At 44.4% G+C, this 25678-nt stretch overlaps 1 protein-coding gene across 2 annotated transcripts in view; it reads right to left on the reverse strand.

The window, feature by feature from the left end:
- Positions 1-4488: 4488 nt before the first annotated feature.
- LOC121187793 (alpha-actinin-4-like) overlaps positions 4489-25678 on the reverse strand; it is a 48906-nt gene continuing 27716 nt past the window's right edge. The window contains exons 2-21 of one of the 2 annotated variants that reach the window (XM_041047219.1): positions 22879-22993; positions 22038-22157; positions 19955-20041; positions 18699-18786; positions 17686-17764; positions 17460-17541; positions 15129-15214; positions 13804-13896; positions 13593-13718; positions 13315-13419; positions 12979-13126; positions 12600-12750; positions 12320-12428; positions 11532-11855; positions 11084-11218; positions 10428-10607; positions 10196-10342; positions 9058-9138; positions 6959-7117; positions 4489-6708 (exon numbers count right to left, since the gene is read on the reverse strand). In XM_041047219.1, the coding sequence (XP_040903153.1) occupies positions 6550-6708; positions 6959-7117; positions 9058-9138; positions 10196-10342; positions 10428-10607; positions 11084-11218; positions 11532-11855; positions 12320-12428; positions 12600-12750; positions 12979-13126; positions 13315-13419; positions 13593-13718; positions 13804-13896; positions 15129-15214; positions 17460-17541; positions 17686-17764; positions 18699-18786; positions 19955-20041; positions 22038-22157; positions 22879-22993 (2574 nt within the window). In that variant the 3' untranslated portion in view covers positions 4489-6549. Of the gene's footprint in view, positions 6709-6958; positions 7118-9057; positions 9139-10195; positions 10343-10427; positions 10608-11083; positions 11219-11531; positions 11856-12319; positions 12429-12599; positions 12751-12978; positions 13127-13314; positions 13420-13592; positions 13719-13803; positions 13897-15128; positions 15215-16511; positions 16598-17459; positions 17542-17685; positions 17765-18698; positions 18787-19954; positions 20042-22037; positions 22158-22878; positions 22994-25678 lie in introns of both variants that reach the window. The other variant, XM_041047218.1, reaches the window with a different exon arrangement.

Genomic DNA, 25678 nt, shown 5'->3' on the forward strand with positions numbered 1-25678 from the left:
TCCAGCTCATCCATAATTCATATCAATATCATATCATTTAAACAATCCAGGCCAACGCCACGAGCTCGAAGGCCCGGGGCTCTAACTCGGCTCACTTCCATCTCGTGAGTAGTTTGAATGATTCGAAAATCTATACCTGTGTTTTTGTGAAATCTATCATCAGCATTCAGTGCCTGGCCATCTGCTCTGCTGTGGCTGGGATTATTAGGGCGTGTCCGGGGAGCAGTACAGCGTGTGTGACTGCAGGAGGCTCCCTCGCCTTTGGGTGGTGCTCCTCTCCCTGCTGCCTCAGAACCAGAGCGCCATCTGCAGGTCACAGAAATACCACCTCTCCGACAGCCCCGTGATGGAGCTGTGGAGGGTGGAGAAGCCAGGGTGAGGTTAGCTGATGATGGGTTTATGTTTTCATTTGAAAGATGAAAAATAGTTTATAGTTTGTCAGTTTATGTTGGGTCCTGGTTTCATAGGACAGTGGATCCAAACCTGGGGGTCAGGACACCTCCAACAGGTCACAAGATGCATCTCAAGATGGTTTTCAGGATAAAAAAAAAAAAAAGAAAGAAAATAAATATTTCTGCTGCACAAAATACTATTGTTATTTTTGTCGAATACTAGTTTCACCTCCTCAGGCCTCGAAAAAACATTAAATAAATCATCTGAAAAGGAAACTGTGCTCACAACTCACTGGCACAACAAAGTCAGCTAATCCATCCTCAAACGCTCAGCAACATCCTGGATGAGATGTAATGGATACGGGGGAATTATTCGATCATGTTTCCCAGTCACTGGGGTGACAGGACGGGTCCTACGATACTGCTTCACATCCTGTTTTATCCAAAGTGAGAACTGGAGGTAGACTTACTTCACTCCTTAAAAAGTTTTGGACACTAATGATTAGTGTTTCAATTAAAAAGAAAAACAGACTTATTTTTCAGTAATGGAAGTAATTATTAGTTGCCGTAAGGTTTTCTGTTTGTTTTTGTTTCTTGTGCACAGAAAGGAAAATACATCCTTCTTTTTCAGCCTGAGGGGAAAACAGAGCTAAAACAGAGAAATGAGAGCAGCACATTCCCACTGACACAGACCAGACAGGCCGGTTTACAAAGACACGCTGGCATCAAGTGCAAACGTTTATTTGCTTACATCAAGTGATAAATGAAATCATTAAGAGGAAAACAAAAACATCAGTAAATGAGTGATCTGTCCTCTCTCGTCTCTTTAGTCCCACTAAAACATGACACACTGGCTGTGTCATCATGCGATGGCATTAATCTGGACGGAGGAGTCCAGGGAGCTTTGCCTTCATTAAACAGAGCTTTGTTTGATGATGGACTTTCAAACATCCTGTAATTCTGCTCTTTGGGTTCTGCCTTTTTTTTCCCAGAGCCAGCAGAGTGCTTGAAGTTGACCTTTGACTTCTGCAGTCCAGTCGTTTCTATGACAGAACACTGTTTCTGCCATCTCCCCTGTTCCACTGTTATAGTCAGGGTGTCACTGAGGCTTTGTGGCAGAGGCGTATCATTCGAGCCGTCTGATATTAAACACACAGCCCCCTGCAGCCTGTCACGGTGCCGTGTCGGCCCCTTCAGGCTCAGTGTGGACACCACAGAGGAAGAAAATCACTCTGGAAACGTGACTTGTTAGGAAGCCATGGTGTCCAATCACATTTAGCTTCAGTGATACCCGTGGACAGGAGCGAATGCACCCTGGGATATAATGTTTGCTTGGCTGTTGTAAGACCTGCTGTCCTTCATTGTTTCCTGTTTATCTGGTGATTTGTTTACTGAAAAACAATGATTAGGGCATCTGTTGCTGTGACAACCAGCAGCCTTCCTGTGAGACCAAACAAACAATGGTGCAACTCTGTTCACATCCATTGATTATTACAGGCGCTGAAACCAACAGAGGCAAACAACGTTCACAGTACGGGAACTGGGAATTACCTGAGAAGAAAGCAGGGATGAATGGAAAGAAGAAAGGATTAAGAGAAGGAGGAAGGGAACAAAGAAAAGGAGGCTGGAAAGCAGGCCCTCCTTCATCCCCATACTCTCCTTCCCTTTATATTCATTAGGTGTTACACCACATCTGGTCTCTGTATTTTGTTATTTCCTTTACCTTTTCGATCATTACCTGCTTACATACTACGATCACTGCTGATGCTGAATGAAAGGTGCTCCTCTCTCACTGCTCCTGGTCAACTCACCGACTAAGATCCCCTCTGTGTTGGTCAGGTCACCAGCTTGACAACATGCTTCAATAAACTCACATCCCCACAGCAAACCTTTGAGTTGGACTTGATGAATTAGAACAGTTCTACGGCGCCCCCTCTGGCAGTCCAGGACACAATCCCGGATCCTCACGATCCCAGTGATCAGGAAAAAACCTGTTCTTTTCCCACAGAGTTGAACTGCACAGAGAAAACTCCACGTGTCCTTCCGTCCTGTTCTTCTCCTTCATCCATCACAATTACACAGCAGACAGAAGAGTGTCAGTCAAAACCTTCCGACTGTTTCCTGACAGCTGAGTGTCGCTGTGCACTAATGGATCTGTCCAAAACACTGAGGACGGAGAGGAGAGATACGGTGAGAGGCATCGGTCTTTTCATGGAGGGGCTGTCTGTGAAGGATAAATTGGCTTTCAGTGTCACGCCTGGAAAGACTGGACAGAAGGAGAGAAAGAAAGAGGGAGAATGAAAGAGGGTAAGGAGAGAAGGTGTCAACAGTCATGTGGAACATGAAAACATTTCAGGACGGCTGAGCAGAGCTACAGTGTGGGAACACACCTGACATTTTAACTGTGAGAGCTCCAATTTTGCAAACTAATGAGTGAATAAACTTGACTAACTGAGGTGAGGACAGCAGCGTTTCCCTGCAGACTGATGCTCTGTCTCCATCTCTGTCTCTGCTGTCAGGATCTGTGAGGGGATGAAGGAAGTTGCCTGGCAGCCAGACTTCTACACAGGCACAGCCACATTTTTTCAACCTAATCAGGAGCTTTGCACAAACTTAAAGTGAGTCTCTCACAGCCAAATATTAAGGAATAACTTCTCTAACCAGCCACTGGAAACATTTCCTTCCCAAAAGGTTTATACAGCCTGATCCTTGACCAGCAGCTTTTTATACCATGTGCTGCTATTTCCTCCATTACAATAATTCTGAAATATTTTAAGATTCATTAAATTGCTTCTGTAATAATTTTGGAGCTCTAACATTTCCATTAGTGAGGAAAAGTACGGTTCAGTAGATTATGAGTCTCAACTTGCCTCTGCACTGATTTTCACTGGGCCCCACCCAAAGATACTGCACACGACCACACAGGCTCAGAGGGACCACGGAGGACAAGTTTCCCATAACTTCTGTTCTTCATTACTACAAAAACAAACCATTCGCTTGTCTCTGACCGAGAGCAGCATATTTCCAACTCATTACTACGCTTAATGTTCCACTCTGCTTCAGATATATTGGTATATATGGTATTCATTAGTTTTTATACTTCAGTGTAAATATTTTTTTTTACTATCCTGTTACCACTGTTATATTCATATTAGAGTTTATAGTCTCAGACAGTGTCTAATGACTTTACCATATTTCATATTTAATCACACTTCATGTTCTCACACAAACATCACAACATTTTAGCATGTGTCTATGATAGATTTCCTGCGGCTGGTTTTCATACACACACCTGTGTGTTTCCCCTGAGCAGCCAGTTAAATATTTACTTGGCAGCAGCGTGTGTGTTTGTGCTTGGTCTTGCTGGCTGGTGTTACCCTGCCATCCTCCGGGGAACTCACACACACATCAGGGGCGAATTCGGAATCAAACACAATTAATCTCTTTATCCTGAAAATCAATATTTTCTTTGCTGCTGCCAGAATTTCCCAAATAAACCTGAGCATTCCTGGGACTGTGTTTTCTGACTGCCCAGTTTTACTAAAACATTTTGAAGCCGAGGCTGATGTGATCCGACCATTTGGAGCAGTTGGTGGCCACGGTCCCTAAACAGTGAGAAAATTACACTGATTAACCAGAAGCACCGCGCAGGCGGTAATGATGGGAAAGGGTCCAAACAGAGACCGGGTCCCAGTGTTTCACCGGTAAAAGCTTCTGACGACAGTAACTGCACAGGCACCTGTGTTTAGGACAAACTCACACTGAAGTTTCAGAGCTGCTTAAATGACGCAGTGGGTCCAGGTTGTTTGCGCAGCCTGAATCATCTGATATGTCAGGAAACAGCGATGCACCATTTACCTGCTGCTACAGCAGAACGGGCCTCATACATCACCTGGACATAACATACTGTCACTCACCCACTGCTTCAAGTCTGTAAAGTTTCAAATTATATGTGTTTCTGAAAGTGATGAACACTAATATACTAATATCACACACACACACACACACACACACACACACACACACACACACACACACACACACACACACACACACACACACAGTAAAAAAAAAAAGACATCAAGAGAAGCAGAGGTATTTTGTAAGGAAACTTTTATGTGTGCTTTGTGAAACTCACTTATTAGAGACAGAAGGCGTTGCAGTTTCCAGTACAGCAGATAAGGTTTGATATTAAAGAGTACAAAAAAAAGAAAAATCACAATTCCAGAGTTCATTTCTCTCCAACCTTGCAGGGAAAAAAAAGAAAGAAAAAGAAACACAAGCGTTTGGTCCAAGTCTTTTCTTCTCAGTTCCTTCCCTGTCTGTCCCTCCCTGTGTCTCCCCCTCCTCTCCCTATAACAGCCACCAAACACTGGAGGATCTGTTCTCCTGTTTCATTTAGACAAAGAACCTTCGCAGAAAGGGCCTGATTGATGCCCACGTTTCCCCCCAGAGCTCAGAAATTCAACACATTATGATTGCATAGTTTTTTTTTACATAACTATTTTCTGCTTTTTTTTTTTTTTTTTTGCTCATAATGGAATGTTCACATAAAGACCCCTCCCTGATCCTTACCCTGCCTCCTTCCTTGCAGTAAATTACATTTCCCTTCTCTACAGAGACAAATGAGGGGACAGAGGGATGGGGGAGAGAGGGGGAGGAAGTGGGAGAGTGAGGTAGGGAGAGAATAAGAGAGAGAGAGGGACAGGGCTGTAGCCACGGACAGGCACATTTTGTTTTCTGTTGTTGTTGTTTATCTTTTATTACTTCCGCCATTTTTCCAAAAGTCACATCGGGAGCTTGCTGCAGTGCTGTTACCATGGTAACCCTTAAAAAAAAAAAAAAAAAAAGAAAGAAATTCCGAGAAGAACCTTCATTCAGCCAATCTAATGCATCCATGGCATGACGTGTATATATTTCTGTAAGTGTCTATGATTTCTGGTAAATAAAAGTGGATTAGCATCAACTACTACAGTCTTACCTATCATATAAACGTATAGTTTTTGTATTTAAATAAGCACCTGATTCCCGCCCCAGGAGGAGAATAGTTTCACAGAAGCAAGTATTTGTGGATAATTATGGGATTTATACAGGAAGGCCTTTACGTACACTAGCCTAAACTTCGCGCTGTCAACATCTTCCATTAATATTTTGCATTGCTGAAAGAAAAAAAAAAAAAAAAGAAGACTTCCGGAAGCTCAGACCTTTCCACTGCTCCCTGCGTTTTCTCATTTCATTTTGTTTTCTTAATAAATGTCACTCTGCTCTCCTGGAAAACCTCGGACTGTGTGTGTGTGTGTGTGTGTGTCATTCTTTGTACTGAAAAAATAAGTATGTACAGCACTGAGCCCCGCCCCCCCACCCCCACCCGGACCAACCACGTCCCCACCCCACCTGCTCCAGAAAACAAACAAAAAAAGAAATAAACAAAGACAGGAGGAGGAGGAAAAGAGCTGAGGTTAAACAGGTCACCTTATCCAGCAACACAGGAATTATGGGTAAATATGTCATTTCATCTCTGGTTTGTCAACCCCCCCCTCCCCTCCCAACCCCCACAGCATGTACTGTATCTCTCTAGGATCTAATACACAAACCTCGCCAGCCGCCACATCAAACCCACACCACCGTGCTCGCAGGCTGGAGCCGCCCTGAACCCCCCCGGCAAGAAGAAAAAAAATTATAATAAACAAAAATTAGCATAAGTATCAGATTAGCTTGTGCCCCCCCCCCCAAAACTCCCGTCCCTCCACTGTTTGACCCCACAAAAGGCAGAGAGGGTGAAGCTAAGGACCGCACTAAGGAGCAGCTGGCCCCCTGTCCCACAGCTGCCCCTGGATATGCCTGTTCATATAAAACCTTAATGAAAAATGAACCTTGATTACTCTCAATCTGTTTACGACGTAACAGAGCTGGAAAACATTCAAACCTAACTACAGTTCGATCAACAAGCTCAGAGACTTAAACATGTCTGGTGATTTCTAAACCGGCACACGCAGGGGCACCTCATAATCACCACTCCAATTCCTCCAAACGCTTGATTCCTGGCGCCTCCTCTACGCACAGAAGAACTCTCTACCTTCCTTCTCTCTTCTTCCCCCCTACCCACCCTCCCTCCCCTCACCCCGTCTGTCCAGCCCTCCTGTTCCTCTTGCCTCCTCTAGAGGTCGCTCTCTCCGTACAGGGCGGTGGAGAAGGACATGTAGTCCAAGGCTCCGGGTACGGCGTCAGGCCCTGTGTAGGGCGCCATGCGGCTGATGCAGTACTCTGCCTGGTCGGGGGGGAGCTCCCTCCTCAGCTCATCGGCCGTGATGTAGTTCTGACGGACACAGAGGGTCGTTCAGTGAGTGAGGTCCAAAGTTTTGAAAAACAGTAACACGATGTGATGTTAACAGATGATCTCCCTGAATGGCTTTTCTGTTTTGTTTTTCAGAGCTGGTCGTCATGGACATATCACTTCTCATTTTCAATTACTGTCAGACATTTACTCACTCAGTGTGTTTTAGTAAAATGTGTAAGAATTCAAACATCTTGTGGCTTAAAAAACGAGTGTGTACACACAAACTCACCTTATCAGCGGCCAGGATCTTGAAGGAGGCGATGACCTGGTCTGCGGTGTCCGTGTCTGTCGTTTCCGTGGACATGAAGTCAATGAAGGCCTGGAAGGTGACTGCGCCGCTGCCGTTGGGGTCCACTATGCCCATGATCCGAGCAAACTCGCCATCGCCCTGGCAACCAAGAAACAACAGGTTAACCCAGAAGAGACGGCACTTTGTATGCTCACACACACACCCACACCCACAGCCCCACACACACACAAACACACAAGAACACACAAACACAGACGAACAAAGAATGTGACGTGCAGAACTTTAAGTGTGTAAAACATCAGGACCACCATGAAATAGACTGAGCCGCTGAGTTGATCGCAGTCCCAACATTTTATATTTCACACTTGCATAAACATGAAATGATTACTGGTTAATATCAGTGGGAAACACAGACAGACGAGAGCACAGAGGATCAACACTATAATAACCACATAATTCAGATGTTAAAACCCACGCGGGCAGAAGAAGTGCAGCAAGTACAAAAGCAGCAAGAGGATGAGGGAGAGAGAGAGCAGGGTGTCTGCAGGTGTCAGATGTAGGACAATGCACTTACTGACACAGATCAGTAACAGTTCCTATTTAACTACAAAAAAGGTCAAACTTTTCAAACACATCAAATTTTCAAAAGCTGCAGAGTTCACAAAAAATATAATTTGAGAGAACATGTGATTAAAGGATAAGTAAAGCTGACTAAGACACATGTTGGTCTGTACTCCTGAAGTATCGCACTTCAATTTCCAGCCCTAATCAATCAGTGGGTCACTCAGCAGAAAATGGGAATGATGGACGACGGATCTTTAACTGCATTTAAAACAGGTGCCAAAACTTATTCAAGTCATTTAAGGCTCTGGATTTGGAAAAGTAGGGACAGGATATCCTTGGACCTGCGGACACCCTGAGAGAGCATCATGCCAGCAGCAGTACCAGGCTGTTTCCTGTAGAAATGAGTAGGGCCCGGAAATCATCTGAGACCATCTGTCCTGATCGCTTCTGCGGGCCGCCACAGCACAGCAAAGGCCGGGGAGGGGGGGTGAGAGGATGAAAAGATAGAAATGGAAAATTGGAAAATAAAGTGGCAGAGGGAAGAAGTGATGAACAGAAACACAGATATAAACAAAAAAAAAAGATGCAGAGAGAGCGAGTAATGTTTGAGGAGATGAAAAAAAGATAAAAAGCACAAACAGTTAACAGAGAAAGTCTCAGAGCAAAATCAAAACCTGACAGCTCAGACAGTGAGTGGGAGCCCGGTCGAGCTGAAGCAGCACAAAGCAACAGAGACCCCCGGTGGACAAACAGGGACGCGACGTCTCTCTGCCCTCCATGCTGACGGACTGAACCCTGCCTGACCCACGGAGCTCACCAAGAGCTTCAGAGCAGGAGCGCTGACCGATCACTGACCACTTTTCATAACAAATGGCTTCATAAGAATATTAACTTTATCAAATTAGCATAGAAAACATCAAAAATCTATAATTAAATACTGCAGAAAACTGCTGATGTCATGTAAAGTTAAGATTTGCAGGAAGGCATCGCTGTCAGATGTAATTATCATCTCTGTAAGTGTGTCTGTGTTCAAGGTGAATTTACACACATGGTGTCTTACAACTGTTACAGAACTACATGGTTAAGACTTAAAAGTTTAATGGTACAAGATAAAATTTTCATAATTAAGTCATATTCCAACTGACGTTCTTATTCACTGTATGCTGTTCACTCCATAAACTGGGTTGGTTTAAGACTCAACTTCTCAATCAGGAGAAAAGTTTGTAAAAACCATCATAAAACCCGTTCAAACCAGATTAGTGCCAAAATAATTTGTCAGTGATTAAACTGATGAATGTCCAAAATGTCCAACCTCAGTGGGAAGGTCAAAAAAGAAGCTGGTAGAGTTTAATCAATGAAAAAAAAGGTAAGTTTAAAATAAATATTGAGAACTTTAACTCTACTTTCGTGTGTTCTGAGGAGGTGAATGCGACTGGCTGTGGTCCGTGCTCTGCTCTCCTGCTCTGAGGCCCTAACACCAGCTCTTTCCCTCCGTCCTGTTCTGGAGCTCCTACCTGCTTGTCGTTCTCCACATCGTAGCCCAGACTGATCAAACAGGCCTTGAACTCCTCAGCCATCAGGGCCCCACTGTGGTCCTGAGATCGGCCAAACACCCAATGACAGAGCGCCACGTCATGAGGATGAACCAATCGCACAGGGATGGTGGTGGATGGTGACCATCGGTCCACAGCATGCAAGGAGAAGATGAGGACACGGAGGACGGAGGGACAGACAGATCGGCAGACAGACAGACATTCATGGATGTTTAGACAATGTCGACACACACAACTCAACAGTCAGCCATGATGGACCCGTGAAGACCCTACACACTGAAACCTGAGTGAGCACGGCTGGATGGGTGAGTGAACACAGAGTCCTGGAGTGTTTATGAACCCAGCGTGACGAACAGTGGCATGAATCAGTGACACACAACGTGACAAACACACACACAGTGGTGTGAAATGGTGAATGATGGGGGTGTCCATCCTTTCCATCCTTATGAGGTTCAAGATCTATTATCAGGTTTGACAACGGCCAGAAAACACACAACTTTTGTGACACATTGTGTTGTTGTTTTTTTTTTTTTTACACCTAATTAAGCACCAGCTGAGGAGACAGTGAAGCAGATGGTGTATCTCCATGCTAACCTACACAGTCTGACATTAACATGAAGACATTAATCTTCCTATCAGAGCATAAGTCTGCATCAACAAACATGTGCACGAGGAAAAGTGCAACATACAACAACAGACTTACAACAAAAACGTTACCATGTTCATTATCTTTCCTCTGACCTTAACTAACACAACCTGTCTTTTTTTCTGAATCTGTGATTGGATGCCCACATCGTTTCCTCGCTCTCTGCTCAGATAAAAGCCAGTCGTGCCTGTGTCTCTTCCCTCCTGTGCTAACACCTTAACACAGCCTCAGGTACAGTACGTGTTCTCAGCGTGTGCTCGCCTGTGTAAAACATCAAGATGAATACTCACACGTTTGGCTCCTCTCTCAGCCCCGCTTAAGGTCTAAACATTCATTCAGTCATATTATATATTAATATAAAAAAAAAAAGCCAAATCCTCGCGACACATGAAAACACAAAATGTATGTAATGAATAAATGAATAAGCCGTGACCCCAGAGCTCGGCCCCTGACCTTGTCAAAGTGGTTGAAGGAGGCGCGGTACTCGTAGAGCTGCTCCTGGCTGATGCCCTTGGCGTCACGTGTCAGGATCTGGTTCTCGACCTCATTGATTGTTCTGGCGATAGTGGTCAGCAGCTGTTCCCAGCCCACACGGAGGTGCTGCGGGGGCGGGAGGGGGGAGACATGTTATACTGTGTCCTCCAGAGTATTCTGGCAAGAGTGTGTGCGTGTGTGTGTGTGTTACCTCCATTGTGTAGGACGTGTACTGGTTGTCGAAGATGAGGGCCTCCTGGATGAGCTGGTGGAATCCCTCCAGCTTGTTGATTTCAGGCATGTAAGACATGATGCTCTTCTGGTACTCCTTCAGATTGGTCAGCTGGTCCTCCAGAGTGCCGTTCATTTCAATGGATATCCTGCCAATTTCCTGCCACACACACACACAAACACACACACACACACACACACACACACACACACACACACACAAACACACACACACATTTACTTTGCTGCTGCCCTTAAAATGCAGCACAGTGTGAAATCTTTAGAAGACGATCTGAAGAAAGTCTTCACACAGCAGGAGGTTGTTGTGCTGCAGGTACATAAAGAACGTCTGCAAAACTAGTGAATAAATAAAGAATATGAGTAAGTACAATCAGAAACCCACACAACTGAGCGTACCTATCTGAAAACTCTGAAACACACTCGTGTCCTTTCAAACTGAAAACGTTATCATGAACATTCCCAGCACCAAAGCTCCTAAACCCGGCCGACGCTTTTCCCTCTGACCTCACTGTTTTACAATGTTGGCCGGAAAACTGTGACAAACTACACACAGCTGAGGAAAGACGAGCCGCTTCAACACAACGGTGAGCACACACACGTGGGCTGAGCCGTTACCTCCATCTTCTCCTGTATGTAGGCTCCGACCGTGTTGGCCTGAGTGGCGAACGTGGCTCTCAGAGTGTCGTTGGAGTTCTGCTTGTTAAGCTCATCCTGCAGGGCGTTGTCACGCAGAGGCACCATGGCCATCGCCTACAAAACAACAGACACAGACATTAGAAACACTCCCAACTGTAACAGAAAACACCTGTAGCTGCACCTACACACACACACACACACACACACACACACACACACACACACACACACACACACACACACACACACACACACACACACACATCTCTAAATACACATTCCAGTACACACACTTCAGCAGAAGCTAACATTTTAGGAAAAAGACAAACAAAAAAAAGAAAATAAAAAAAACAAACAGCAGCCATTTTAAAACTGGTCTCTGGAGAAAGCCCCCGTCTGACCACGAGAAGCACAGACAGCAGCCTACCTTTTCCCATTTGCTGTCGATGCTCTCAGGTGTGATGGTGGTGTAGGGGTTTGATCCGCTCAGCTTGATGCCGTTGCTCTGGGCGATCTTCTGCACCTCGGCCTGGATGGACTGGATGGCCTCCCGCTCCTTGTTGGCCTCCGACAGGGTGGACTTGAACTGCTCGTGGGCTGTGATCAGACCCTGAATCTCCTCAATATTGTGGACAATGAACATGTCCTGCAGGTCCTCCATGGCTCCCTCCATCCAGTTGTTGAAAGGTGCCGCTCTCTTGGCGTACTCCAGGTAAAGCTCATCTATGGACTCCAGCTGCTTCTCTGTCCTCTGTGTGCAAGATAAGAGAGAAGAGAGCTTCATTAAAATCAGCTTTACTGAGTCGAATGAAATCTGTGGATGTTAGTGCCTGGTACTCACAGCTGTTCTGACACAGGGTAAATATTTGGATGTGTAACTAGGACTTAGGTCTGGGTATTATCTGAAACTGTTCTACACTTGATGATGAGAATTATGAAGATGTTTATCCACTGATTCTTTTCTATATAAAAAAAAAAATCCAGACTTGACAAATGTTCATTTTTGGGACTTTATACTGTTTTAACACAAGCTTTTTCATTTTTGTCTAAATAAAATGATTGAAATCACACCACTCCACTGTCCCAATGAGAAATGCTTCCCTTTCCCACGATCTGGCAAAAATCAGCCATGTGAGGTGCATTGTTCCATCAGACACCTCGGGGCCACACACACACGAACTGATGTACGATGGTGGAATCACAGACTCGCCGTACCTCCAGGGACTCCTTGCGGCTCTGGGTGAGGGCTCCCAGGACGTCCCACTGATCACAGATCTTCTGACAGCGAGCGTTGACGCTGGCGGAGTCGTAATAGTCCAACTCGCTGGAAAAAACAGAGGACAGAAGAGACAATTTTATAAGTGACACTGAACTTACCCACAGATCCATGATTCACTCTGCGTAGAGGAGGATCTCATGCTTTATTTCCCTTCAACTAAAATCACTGATTCTACAAATACTGTTTTATTTTTTAAACTGCGACCTGTTCACTTACTTGAGCTCCTGTGCGATGGCGGCGATCTGCTCCACTCTGTCCTGATGGGCTGCCAGGTCGCTCTCAAAGGCCTCGTGTTTCCGTAGCAACGCCTTGACTTCTGACAGGGTGGAAGTCTCATAGTCTTTCTGGGTCAGCATGGCCTCCTTACCTGCGCACACACACACACACACACAGGTCACAATGTAAATACCAGGAAATAAAAGCTGAAATGCTGCTCTGTTGTTGAAAAACCCAAATGTTTTCTGTGCACAGCTAAAATAAAGAATCTGGCCTTGCTGTCCCAATGCTGCTGTTTTCTTCCTGAAAGAGGATCCTACTTGATACCTGAGAGGTGTTCATCCAGAGCAAATGTGTGTGTGATAAAACATTCCCATACCATCGGTCCAGGACTCGTGGATGGCAGCCTTCTGGTGGAACTTCTCTGCCAGGTGTTCCAGTCTCTCCAGACGTCTGATCTCGCTGAGAATCCACTCCTCGTAGCCTTTTTCTGCTCCTTCCAGAGTGTGCCATGCTCCGTTGATATCCTGAGACCAAACAAACACACATGTAGTTCATGTAGGGCAGAATAAGACCTCCTTCCCATGTCCGTAAACCAAAGTGTGAATGACACGGTGTGAAATTTAACACCCATGCTGATGTAACACAGGACATTTTTCTGAATCTGAAGACTGTAACACATAATGAGCTGTAAAAATTCTGCGTGAATACGTACAGACACCATGCGTCCTTCTGATGGCATGAAGGCAGGTCTGTTGCTGAGTCTCAGTTTAGTCTGCAGAGTGTTGAAGCTGATCTCCAGCTGACATTTCTCTTGGACCTGGAGACAGAGACATAAAAGTGGCCTCTCAGCGTCAGCGAGGAGACTGAGCAGAGAAAACTAAAATCTCTTAGCTCTTAAAATGATGCAGTGAACACACCGGTGTGGTAAACTATTAAACTACTAAAAACTCTTCTCATTTATTGCTGTGCATATTTTCTGGGAGCAGAAACCTTTGGTGGTTTGTGGACACAGCGGTAGTCTCTGAAGTCCTCCTGTTTCGCCTGCATATCATTGACAGTCTTCTCCTGGGTTCGGTTCTCCAGCCAGGGGATGGTCCGGCGGATCCACTCCAGCAGCTGGAGGCAGAGGAGGTAAATGAATACACGGACCACAGAGGTGTCATCAGCTCAGTGAAGACATGCCGACACGGTTTGTACTCACGTCGCTGGCCAGCTTCTCGTAGTCCTCCATCATTTGCTCGTTCTCCTGGTTGACAGCCAGGACTTTGCAGATACGGTTTGCGGCTGTCTCAGCCTATCAGGAAACAGAGTGATGAGCGAGCTCACAGTGACTGGATGAAACACCATCAGCGAGGCCACTCACTGTGCCCAAAGCTTAGCGAGAGCATTCACTGTAGCTAAAAACACGATGCTGCACTTTAACGTCACTAAACCAAACATAAAATAAGGATCTGCTGCTTTTTATTAGTAGATAAACACGAGATTTCATTACCAGTGTTATAATTATTAAGAGTTTTTACTCTTTGTGCTTACACACACCACACACAGGCAGTGAACTGGAAATAAATCTAAACACAAGTTCAGGCACACATTACTAAAAAAGTGCAAAAAGACAAAAACTCGTATCTGACTAATAAAAACATGCTCCAGCTGTCGATGGTTAGTCGAACGTGCCAGAATCAGTCTGTGTGTGTGTGTTTTAAAGCTTCATGCGTCACAGCTCAGGAGTCAGTCCACACATCTAGTTACAGGTTCATGTAGCGCTGTAGTCCACATCAGTAGGTCTGCCTAGGACATTACACTACTGTACCACTAGAAATAAAAAAAAAAAAAACAGTACACAGACTTTGACCAGCTGATTAAAGTTTATATATTCTGTTCAACAAACTTGTTTTGTCTGTAAATCCTGAATATTTTGCTGTTTGAGAACATTTTTCATCTTTTGAGTAAAAATATTTACTTTTAAATCTAAACTAATGCATTTCACATCTATAAATCATATCATATAACAAAGCAAACATTTACAGTAGAGAAGTGTTAATAGTTGAAAAGGAACTGGAAAGACATCAAAGTGTTTCCCACAGTAATAAACCTAAAGCACCGAAACAGAAGAATCAGAAAGCTTTTGTTGTTTCTCCTCAGAGTTCCCATCATCGTCCTAACCTGCAATTATTTTGTGACTTTCCTATGAGTTTCTGTAACTATGCTGAAGAGCATCCATAACCATAAAACTATAACTGATAGTCAACAATCTGAATTCCTCTACAGCTGGATCCAACGAGGAGAAATAAAAAGCAGCTGAAAAGCTCCGTCTAAAAAAACGTTCCAGCATATTCCTGTGATTTGACCCATTTTCTGATACTGGCTGATATTTACTACATTCCCCAGAAAACTGATCCGTCTTCTCACTGTCTGGGATAAACCTCTGAAACACATCATAACTAATGGGAACTCTGATGGTTTTCCGTGGGGATTTATTTTGCTGCAGCGAAGTGTTAATGTGAGTCTGAAGCGTGAGGAGCTCACCTTCTGTGCACCAGAGAAGGCATGATAGAAGCAGGATACATAGGTCATTATGGCCTTCTCATCCGGCCTCAGCGTACCCACGATGTCTACGCATCACCCAGCAGGACAGAGAGAGGTGGACAGAGGATGGTAAACAGAGAGAGAGAAAGAGACAGAGTGAAGCCAAAGCTACCCAAAGCCACATGGTCCTCGCTCCCCACGGGACGGGGGAGCAAAGGCAGATGGTGGGGGAGAGAGTGGCTCCCTCTTCAGGTCCACAGCTTCAAGTTCCTCCTACTAACGCCCACCCCCCGCCCTTACCCACTCCCCTACACTAACGCAGGAGGTGGGATGTGACGGGGGACAGGGACGGGGAGAGGAGGAGGAGGAGTAGTGTCCTCTTGAAGAGAGTTGAGGGACACTGGAGCCACAAGGTCAAGGTTGGGAGACAAACACACACATGTACAGTAATAAAGTATAAAGTGCTAAAAAGTTTAGTTTGAGCTTTTTCATTTTTAATTAATTAATTTTTTTTAAACTTTAGTTTCAGGGTCTCAGTGCAGGTCTCATGCAGCTTCCCAAAAATGCTTTATGTGAACAGGATTCAGTGTGATGTAGGTAAATAAAGTATAAAGCTAGTAAAAGCAGTAAGCCCAGAGATTTAAGAGTTTGTGTCTAACAGTTCAATGTTTGCCACAAACACAAACTTTCTCTGTAGCCACTGACTTCAAGTAAATCATTCAAGGACTAGAACAAGGAACATGTAGTTTTTACACACACACACACAATTACACTCTTGCCCAGATCTGCTATTATCTCACACAGTTGTCTCACACACAATATTAAAAACACAAATGAACACACAGACACACACACCTCTCCCCTGGGAGTGCAGAGGAACACAAACAAGTTCTGAATTAGGCAGAAAATTAATTAGAGGAAGAGGAGCAAAACAGGAGACGCATCCACAGGCTTCCTGTCAGAGGCCTACAGGGAGAGGAGAGGGGTGAGGAGAGGGGAGGGAGAATGAGAGAGGAGGCGGTGAGCCAGAGAAGGAAGGAGAGAAACAAGAGATGGGAGGGCAGAAAAATAGGAGGAGTAGACGAGGGAATTACATCTACATCTGTTTTGTTTTTTTTGATAACCTAATAATTCTACACCACCGAGCTCAGCTGGACAGAATGTTTACTGCTTTCACCAGCAAAGATACATTCACACTGTTATTGTTTATGTGTGCGTTTGTATTAATGTGTGTGTGTGTTTGTGTCCCAACAAAACCAGTGTCTTTGTAAAAACCCGGGTCTTAGCAGCGCTGCCAAGAGAGTGTGAGGCCATGCTGGACAGGGAGCAGCACCTTGTTAGTAACAGAAGGTTAAAGGTCAAGGTCGAGGGGTCAGAGGGTACCTTCTGTGCTCCAGAGAAGGCATGGTAGAAACTGGACACATAAGTCATTATGGCTTTCTCATCTGGACGAGCAGTGTTCACAATGTCTACGGGGGGGGGTGGGGAGACCATGGTTATGAAGACATAATCATACGGGCAAGAAAGACGACATGAGACACACATTTAACAAGCTGCTGTAGCTGTTAGCAGCCATTCAGGACGATCACAGGCAAACAGAGCGAGTACAAATACAACAGGACACATACAAGGGTCAGACCCATGAATCAGTTTACTAAAAACAAGTGGCAGCATCAGCCCTCAGCGCTCGTACTGGTCTATCACACATTCAGACAGACAAAGACACTGAAAGACATTCAGTCAGTAACGTGCTTCACAATCCAAAGCATTAAATGAGACAGAGGGGGAAGCGATGGAGGCTCCACTGATCCTGAGGACGGCTTCTCTTCACCTGCTGTAACAGCTCACATACAGGAACAGGTACAGCAGTGGATCAGCTCACATTTACATGCACATGGACACTGTGACAGTGACGGGGGTGAGACAGTAATTCAGTTCAGTCAGGAGAATTACTGTGAGTGTCTCCTGGTCAGAGGACAGCTACTGTACGTATTTACATCTTTAATACAAAGAGGGTTAGTGCATTTGATTTTGTGCAGTTTAAGTTATGTACTTCAACATATGGATTTTAATTTAATGAGGTTATTTTAGACTGGTCTGATTTTCAGGAGATGTAGAGACAGGTGGATTTTTAAGAACACCTGTGTAACAGGTACCTGCAAACAACGAATGTAAACCGCGGGCAAAATCCCCCTGTCGTGTGCATGTAAACACAGCCAGTCACTGATGTCTGTCTTCATACAGCACAGCTGTACAACAAACACAGGACAATTTACAACAACACAGTATCATTTACACACACAGCTGATTCACAGCAAACCTCAGGCTTACCTTCTGCGTCCAGCATCTTGGGGATATCCAGGTGCTTCTCAGCCACCTCAAAGGCGTTGTTCAGGTTGGTCACTGGGTCGTCCTACACAGCCAATCACAGTGTCAGAAGACCATAAACTTGCTAATTAAGAATAGGTAAGTTTAAGTTCAATGCTTTGTTAGTTCCTAGTAAATTGAAACTTAACTAACAGGTAGGTCTAATAAGTGTGTGTGTGTGTGTGTGAACCTTTCTGAGGCTGTCGTAATCGATGAGATCAGGTCTGTGTCTGTGGATCAGAGCGTTGAAGGCGAGACCGTCCTTCCAGCTGTTGGACAGAGAACAGATGAGCTGAGCTTCAGGCAGAGGGGGCCGGTAACGTGACACTCAGAAACTCTGGCTGTGATTCGCCGCTATCATCTCTGAAATCCAGCTCCCGTTCACAAAGCCTGTGCTGATCTGAATGGCAGCACCTGGATTTTAACCTCTTCACTGTTACTCTGAATCAAATCTATGAACTTCTTTGTTACTAAAAACAAACCACTACACTCCACCGAACTAACACTCTGAAATTACAAACAGGAAATAGGAAGTCACAACAACATCATGGGAAAACTGATGATCTTGAGTTATATGCTGATAATTAAGAGGTTTTGCATAGAACTTGACTTTAGTATTTGCTCTGTACAGACCATCTACAAATGGACATGGACCACACAACAACAGTAATCCTAGAATATATATTTTGAAAAATTCTGAATTTGTCCCTTCATATATTTTACTCTTTTTAAATCTTCAAACTGTCCATATGCTGTTATGTCAGGACAACACGATATGTGGCTTCTCACTACTTTACAGAACAGTAAAACATGTCCCCGTTTCTCCAGCAGGGGGCATCATCTCTACAGAATCACAGTAGCTTATTTCAGGAGCGTTTTATTTTCCTGAAATAAACCACTGAGATTTTATTCAGCTGCACCTGTTTATATCAATACAAGAATACAAACTCTGTAGCCATGCTGCTCCATCGCAAACTGAGAGTCTGTGTGTGTTTGTGTGTGTTTAACAGATCACGTCAACGCTTCTGATGTCAAAAGAGATGACAAATAAATAAATGTTATCATGGTTTCACTGCTGAGCTTTACTGTCCCATGTGGACCTGAAAGATCTTGATCTCAGTGTTGACTGTCAACAGCTCCCACCCAAACCCAACACTGATGACCCTTAAACACCTGTGGTCACTGCGACCGTGTGTGTGTTACCTAATGTGGAAGTTCTGCACATTGACATTCTTGTAGGGAGCAGTCTTCCTCTGGCACCACAACAGAAGACCCTCCTTCGCAGACGTCTCTGCAAGGAAGAAGGAAGAGGAGAGGAATTGAAGGAGAAGAAAGGAGGAGGAGCAGCAGGAGTGAGGAGAAAAGGAGACGTGAACACAGTGTCTCCTCTTTACACTGAATCAGGTGCTTGAATTGTTTTATTGCAGTAACAGAAAAACACTGCAGCGCCATTTATGACTGCGCTAAATATAAAGTGCTTAAGAGCTCATCAGTGGGCTGAAAATACTGAGGATGTTTTTGTTTACTGCGTGTGCCTGAACAAACATCAGAAAAGTATCAGTCACTGGGGAGAATAAGAAATATGACTCAATATTCCTCGTAGTGGTCCACACCCACCAGAGTTAATTCAACACAGACTGTTTTCATTAGCCACCAAAGAGTCATTACAGCTCTGACTAATGATTTATCAACGCAAAACAAACGCAAAGACAAAAACACATTCTGGAAAGTGGAAGTGGTGAAGTGTAGACACCTATTACTGTTTGGGATTTCTGACTGTTTAATGCTGAAGAGATTAATTGATCAGCTCATTGACAGAAAATTAACGAGTATTTGGATTTGATGCTGTTCTGTTTCACGTCAATCTAAATTCAGGGCTTTGGACAGTTGGTCAGAAAAAAAACTTTTATTTTGAAGTTGTCACTCTGGACTCTGGGAACATTATCTCAGCATTTTACAGACTAAGTGGTTAATCAATGAACTGAAGAACTAACTCATTCACACATTATCAGACCATGAAAATGAGTTTAAATTATTATACAGCCACTTTTCATTGCAATAATCAGGTAACAACAACAACAATAATAATAATAACAGTTAAACTATTGTTTCTAGAGCTGAGTAGTTTCACATCATACTACACAGTTATGTTTCCCAGACCTGTCTTATCTTGGCCGTTTTCCATCACTATTCACCGCACTGAGTGTGTGTGTGTGCACGTGTGTGTCTCCATCTCTACCCTCGTTACTTCCACTCTGGATCCCACGATGTATCTTCAACTTGCACCTATGCATGTGTGTGTAAACACCAAAGATTCCTGAAGGCTTCTCTCAGCTAATTAATCCTGGAAACCTGGCTGAGAGTCAAACTGTCGCAGTTCCCGTCGGCAAGGCACTGCTCTGCCGAGCTGCTGCGTGTTCTGAATGTGTTTATGCAAATTAAACCACAGGAAGTTGTACCTTCTACAGAGATGTCCTGGATGGCAAAGCGGAGGATGATGGTCCAGATCATTCCCAGGGTCATCTTGGCATTTCCATCCACAATTTCTACACACACACACACACACACACACACACACACACACACAAACACAAAAAGGCACCTCAGTTAATCACCCCATTTTCAGCTTCATCTACAGTCACTGTGGACCATACAGTATATCTTGTCTATCACTGCTGTTTTTACAATCTTACATCTGCTCTTTTATTTTTTAATGCCAACACACCCACACAGCTGCACTTCATGTCCCACGGCTGCGAAATCACCAGAATTTCCTGGGCAAGTGTGATGCTTTAACAATGATTTCTCTCATAAAATATATTCAATACATCATTAAAATACATCAGCTGGTGCTTGCAACACACTCAGAAGCATCATTTAACTGTAACTGTACCGCAGACGCATATTTACCCGTTTAAAAAGGACAAATCATTTTCCATTGAACTCATTTGTGTATTGTAATCACAGACTTTGTGCCCTGTGAGGGAGTTTTCAAATATTATTATCTCAGTTTTACCACCTCAGATATTTGGCAGGTTAACGAACATACGAAGACGCATGGAACAGGACAGTAAGTCATGTACAACATTATGTTAGTGAGCAGGCATGTAGACCGGGTCAGATTCCTCACATTCCAGAGTCCTTTCATACTTTCACCTGTTTCATCTTCCTGTTCATCAGTTACACTCTCACTGTCACCTGTCACCTGAACAACTGTCTCATCACATCTCTTTCATTCTATTTAACATTCTTCATCTTTAATCTGACATCCTGCTCTCAGCTGATCTGTATTGTTTAATTTCTACTTCATTAAGTTATTAAGATATAAGTTATTTCATAAAAGTTTAAGACTGCAGTCCCTCAGGATCAAATGGAGGTCTGGGAACGTGTCAGTTTAAACAGTCTCTGACAGAGAAAGTGTAGGATGTCCTCTCTCATCTTGTTGCAACCGTCCCTCAATTTTTTCCCTCCTCCATTTTCCATGTTAGCATTTTTCTCTCCATCACTTTCCAGCAGATGACCTTTAGTGGGCTGTTGTTATGGAAGGGTGAGTGTGCGAGTGTGCGCAGGACGACAGTATTTTGAGCAACTCTGTGTTCAGCGGTTGTCAGTCTCAGCAACGCCCTGTTAGTCCTGACAGAGTAGGAGACAGGTCACTGTCCTCCGTTCTGAGCACAAGTTAGAAGTGCAATAATTAAACATCTCATTAGAAAACAACTGAATGCCCGAAGAAACTTCAGGTAGTTTCCTACAGATATGAAGTTTTAAGTTACAGAAATAAAAGCACAAACTTTCTGTTGCTGAGAATTCAAACGTTCAAATACTCGTGCTCATGTTACTCTTTGCTCCAAACGTGTGGGTGAATTATGAGACAATGTTCCTGGGAACAAATGTGTAAAAGGCCACAGGTGAATCAGAACTCATTAAACAGTGCACCTCACCTGAACATCTTCAGTTCACACCAGAGGTCGAGAGCCGCTGTCTGACTCCTGACCAAAACTTTCTGCTGCAGCAGATCCACACTAACACTCCTATGAACAGTTATCGCACTAAACACAACAGCACACGACATAAAAGTTTGCAGGAAACCACTGAAGAAAGCTGCAGGTTCTACGTTCTCGAAGCAGAGCTGCTGTTCTGATTCTGTGCTTACTGAAATGTTACTGTGGCCTCGGTTTGCTGAGTTGGTCTGACAGAGGCTCCCGTCAAAGAGCCCAGGCCCAGTAAGCCTGTTCAGTAATCCATTCACGTCCAAAGGTCATTTACTGTGGATATTTACACTCATCACTACACCAGGGTAGTGGGGTTTATCTGGTATCTGCAGTTAATGAGGAAGAGTTTTGATTTCACTCATTCAGTTTTAGAGCATCAGCTGAATGTGTTTGGTGTAATGTGCATTTGGGGGTGCTAGTTACACATGTGTGCGCGCGCGCGTGTGTGTGTGTGTGTGTGTGTGTGTGTGTGTGTGTGTGTGTGTGTGTGTGTGTGTGTGTGTGTGTGTGTGTGTGTGTGTGTGTGCGTGTGCGTGAATGCAGTGCTTACCCTCTGCTCCAATAGAGACCAGTTTCACTCCCTTGCTGGCAATGAAGTCCAGGGCTTTGTTCACGTTGTTGATTTTGTGGACCCTCATCTTGCCTCGCTCAGGCTTGGGTAACCGCTCGCCTGTAGACACACACACACATGTGCACACACACACGCACACACACACACACAGGGGGAACAAACAAAAAGTGAGTGTGTTAGCTCCGGCTGTGTTTCCACAGGCTCAGCAGAACGACAGCCAGTCAGGACGGTTGAAGTTGCAGCAGCGACATTAGCGTCGCTCACAGCAGAAAAAAAACTGAAGTCAGTGTGAAAGAGGAAGCTACGCGCCGGGTCCAAATTTCATTACGGGATGATGGCGGTTCAAATGATTATCTACTGTCCCAACAGGAACAACTTCCCTGCTGCAACCTCCAATTAAACACAAGAAACCTCGAGGGGAACTCTCTCACACACAATGACAGATCTACAGCAGGGTGTGTGTGTGTGCCCAGTGTGTTTTCACAGGCCTGTGATCCATACAGAGGTTGGAGACTGTGAGAGACCACGCCCTGGAACGGACAGCGATGCTGTGCATCTTAAACATCTGAAAACACTTTGAAAATCAGGTCACTGCTCGGTGACTAATGAGTGTGTGTGTGTGTGTGTGTGTGTGTGTGTGTGTGTGTGAGTGTGTGTGTGAGTGTGTGTGTGTGTGTGTGTGTGTGTGTGTGTGTGTGTGGTGGCCTGGACAGCTTTCCATTTGAGGCTTCTGTGTGAAACATTAATCAGACATCATTACAGCTGCTTTAGTTTAATTTGCCTGTGACTCCAGCACTTCGAGGTCGGGCAGATGAGTTACCTGAGATGACCTCCAGCAGCAGCATGAGTTTCAGCCCATCCCTGAAGTCCTCCTCGATGTTTTCGATCTGCGTGCCGGCCTTCCGCAGGTGGGAGTTACACCACGCCGTGAAAGTCTGCGCGAGAACAGAGACGGGACACACAGGGTGATTATTCAGAGCCAGAGCCAGAATGTTTATCCAGCTTTTACAACAATAAACCACTTTGAATTGAGGAAAAAAGAAAATGAAATTCAATGGACAGGAAGTGAGGTAAGCGAGTTCCTTTGATAAGACGGGAAGCAGAAGAAAAGTGGAGGAGACAGAGCTTATAATACACCATCAATACCTAAGAAATGAGAAGTACTACTGACATCAAAGTACAATATAAGCTACGTCATAACATGACACTGTGCAGCTAACTCATTAATAATACTACTACAGAGTAAACACCCACTTTCAGAAACAGCTCTACACTGAACAACATTTCATCTCGACAACAACTCCAGAAAAACCAATCTTGATTTCTCTTTTCATATTTTTTTCCCGTTCGTTTCCAGTTTGTTTCCATGCTTTTCTTCACATTATTCAACTTCAACTGAAGCTGAAACAGAGGAAATAAACTCAGCCTCTGTCTTACAGGCTCAGTCACAGACACACACAGAAGCTGTGTGAATATATGTCCCATGTTGGCATAAAGAGTCACAGGTTAAGAGACATGTCAGAGAGAACCCGTCTACTCTCTGAAAACCAGACGGGCATCAAACTGACCAACATCTGTGATACATGTAATTAAACATCAGAATGGCGTACCAAATCACAAACACAGACATCTGGGAAAAGACACACATCAGCACAAATCACACACACCAGTAGGCGGCTGGAATCCATGTTTTTGTGCTTCTGGTTAGCCAGCATTCTTCAGAAATGTGTTTTGAATCATTTTATTTTGAAGGAGCTTGTGGCACTGAGGTAGGCACGGGACTGCGGGGAGGCTGGCGCGTCTTCTACAAGCTCTGTCACGACACTCTCCAAAAATCTGAGCTATGGCACATCATCAATCAGTCAGTGTCAAAACACTCAGACGCATTTTATTCTGACTTGTTACATAATTTGAGGGAAATGCTTTAAAATGCCAAGTGACCGAAATACATGTTCAAGTTCTGGGCTGAACACTCTCAGTGAAGCTGCCGTCACTGACGCGCAATTGTAAAATAACACTGTTATTTTAATGTCCATCATAAAAAATGATGGATGCTTTTACTTCTTAAAGCTCATAAGTTAATACACAAGCTACAGTGATCGTTGTATATTCTGTAATCATCAAAATAAATATGAAACAGCAGTTACAGCTCCTTGTCGCATGTCTTTGTAAATGAAATATATCTGACTTTCAAACTGCTGGTAAGACAAAAATAACAGCTTGTAGACGTCACCTTGGGGACTCAGGGGAAATATAAAACGTATTTGACATAATTTTCTGAAATTCTGCAGATTCAACAGCTTCTCAAAAAATAACAGATGAGATGATAATAAAAATAATCGTTATTTGCTGTCCTTCTGAAGTGCTGGTGTCGAGTATCAATTCACTTCATGCAGAACGTAAAGTGAGACCCGCCACAGCCACACACCACTTCCTTCTGTTCGACACAGGATGCAGGAATAAAACAACTTTCAGGAAAACATCGCTGCTGGAACTGAAAGAAGAATGAATCCCACTCATCCTTACTCCACCTTTTTTTTTCTCTCTCTCTCTCACTCTCCTGAACGGTGTGTTCAAAAACATTATGACTGGGTGCTGCTCGCTGCCCTGCCCCTCTCCCCACCGTCCCACTGTGGCCACCGGCACAAAGCGCCCATTGAGCTCCGTGGATAATAGCACCCTTCAGCCCCTGTACCCTCCCTCGGCCCGTTCTCTCCCTCTGTGACCCTCCCCTGGACTGCCCGATACCAACACCCAACCCCCAACACACATACACACACACAATTATATATATATACAGAGGTCCCTCTCTGAGACTGGACTGGAGCATGAGGAGGGGGCGATACCTTTCACATAAACAAACAGACATAGAGACAAAGTTAGGAGGGGGAAGCGGAAAGACAATGCCCCCTCTACCCCACACACACACACAGACACACACACACACAGTTAAGGACAATGCAGCAGGAAGTGGCACTGCAATGGCAGGAAGTCCCAGCTTAGTTTAGCACAGAGCAGACAATCACAGCAAAGATTCATTCATCTCTGTCACCGTTTCAAACACTGGAGCTAAAGCATCCAGTGTGTGATCATCCTAACACATCAACAACACACATGGTCTCACACGGTTTATTTATGTAGGGAAAATAACACATTCCAGTATTTTAAGATTGATCTCGTCTGTACATTCAGTAACACACAACCAGTAGGATGTATGTTTCCTGGTTCTAACATATGAAGCAGAAAAAAGTAAAAATAAAAGAGCATAGGATGAATCTTTATATTTTATATGACAGGCCTTTTCTACCCAGGACAGTGGGGAACCCTGAAGGTTTCTGCACAGTGGGAAGCTCTGGGTTTCAAAAACCAGGTTGAGGAATGTGAACTGTGTCAGAGAACAGCTTCACTAAAACTACAAAAGTCAGCCATGTTTCAACAGGGCCACTGATCCTGGGAGTGGTGACAGCAACAGGCTGAGACTTGCACAGAGCCTGAGAACTATATGTTCTGTGCAACACGACGTGCTACAGATTAGGCAGCTGACACTCCTTCACCCCCTCCGCCCGCAGTCAGAGGTCTGACCCCTCACACTGCTAAACACTCTGTGTCTTGCTCAAGGA

Source organism: Toxotes jaculatrix, chromosome 9 (genome assembly GCF_017976425.1).
Source record: "Toxotes jaculatrix isolate fToxJac2 chromosome 9, fToxJac2.pri, whole genome shotgun sequence".
Classification (NCBI taxonomy): Eukaryota; Metazoa; Chordata; class Actinopteri; family Toxotidae; genus Toxotes; species Toxotes jaculatrix.